This window comes from Rhagoletis zephyria, unplaced genomic scaffold (genome assembly GCF_001687245.7).
Source record: "Rhagoletis zephyria isolate East Lansing unplaced genomic scaffold, Rhagoletis_zephyria_1.1 Rzeph_scaffold_00599, whole genome shotgun sequence".
NCBI classification, from domain to species: Eukaryota; Metazoa; Arthropoda; class Insecta; order Diptera; family Tephritidae; genus Rhagoletis; species Rhagoletis zephyria.
In genome coordinates, this window is record NW_016157683.1 from 30,193 (window position 1) to 31,810 (window position 1,618).

At 35.5% G+C, this 1,618-nt stretch overlaps 1 protein-coding gene across 1 annotated transcript in view; it reads right to left on the reverse strand.

Annotated features, from left to right (window-relative positions):
- Positions 1-368: 368 nt before the first annotated feature.
- The window catches only part of LOC108360640 (acetylcholine receptor subunit alpha-like), a 143,711-nt gene continuing 142,461 nt past the window's right edge, over positions 369-1,618 (reverse strand). The window contains exon 6 of the mRNA XM_017613004.1: positions 369-579. Coding sequence (XP_017468493.1) covers positions 369-579 — 211 coding nt within the window. The remainder of the gene's footprint in view (positions 580-1,618) is intronic.

The window sequence follows — 1,618 nt, forward strand, 5'->3', positions numbered from 1 at the left end:
CTTCGCCTACGGCACCTTTAACGAACGGCCATAATGGAAAGTTTCCCCGAAAATCAGCATCACTTGATGGTAGTAGGTTGAATAAGGGAATGAATTAGCAACAAGTGTTTACTGGGTGTTCATAGTTCAGTGGTTAGCGCTTCTGACTTTACAAATCGATGATGCGGGTTCGATCCCCGCTGAAGTCTAGAAAATGAAGTCTGAAGAGGAGATGTGCTGATCTCCGAAATAGCTGCTAAAACTTCTACCCCTTACTCTTTGTTGCTTTTTCAATTTTCAGTAAAAATATTAAAATAAAAATGTTAATAAGCCACAATAAAATTGACAAATAAAGTTCATACTAATTATCTACCAATTTAATCATAAACTTAAATTTCGGCTATGAGTATCCGTTTGACTATGTAATTTACCTTTTCTCCGCTATCCGAGGGCAAATAGAAAGTCAAAACTGTTAAAAAAGATATTCCCATGCATGGAATGATGATGTTAACAGTATAAAATAATGTCTTCCTCCTCATTGTTATATTGAATGTAATGTCCAGGTAGGGTTCATCGCAGCATGTGTAGAATTTTTCGTTTCTGCAGGAGTAAATAAAAAATTTGTTTCCTTAATATATTAGATATTCCGTAAAGATAAGTAGTGTTGTTCCGATACGACCTTGTACTCGATACCTGTACTCTTTAAAAATATTGAAGAAAAGTATTGATGCCATAAATGTATCCGAGAGAAGTACTCGATACTTACTCATATCGAACTCATTGTAAATACTTATGTCATGTGAAGAAAAACAGAATCGGTTCGAGTAATCTCCGACCAAAACTTACCGAAAAAGTAGCCACAAGTTTGTATCTTGCAAAATTTTAATAATTGACTAGTACGGGAAAGCAGGAATTGACACTTTCTTTATTAGTCAACTTAACGTGGTGCAAAAACCACAACAGCGTGATTCATATATTGTCAGAACCGAAATTCAAAATTTAGTAGAATTTAGACTTTAGTACTTGAAGAAAGTATCGAATAAGTACTTGTAGTTACTCGCATCGGAACAACACTAAAGATAAGGTGTTTTTTAATGCGCATGAACTTATTTTAATATAATCTAAGCTACGAATATATAGCCTATCTGCATCCATCCGCTTACCGGATTAAACGTATTTTTATACCCGAGCGCACTCGTGCACAAGGGTATATTAATTTTGTTCACATAACGGTTGTTTGTAACAGCCAAAACGAATCGAGATAGATATAGACAAATGTATACATAAATGCTCAGAATGAATAGAGAAGTCGATTAAGCCATGTCTGTCTGTCCGTCCGCCTGTCCGTCTGTCCGTCCGTCCGTGTACACGATAACTCGAGCAAAAATTGACATATCTCAACGAAATTTGGTTTCCATTAATCCAAGGTAGGTTGGTGTTGAAAATGGGCGAAATCGGACTGTAACCACGCCCACCTCCCATATAACGGTAATTTCCAGAAATAAGAAAACTGCGATATTTAGAAACTACGGAAGATAATTCACTCAAAATTTATATTTACAATAATTTTCAGACGGAAAATAAGAATATTATAAATTTTTGGAAAATGGGCGTAGCCCACTTATGGTTACATGTGTAT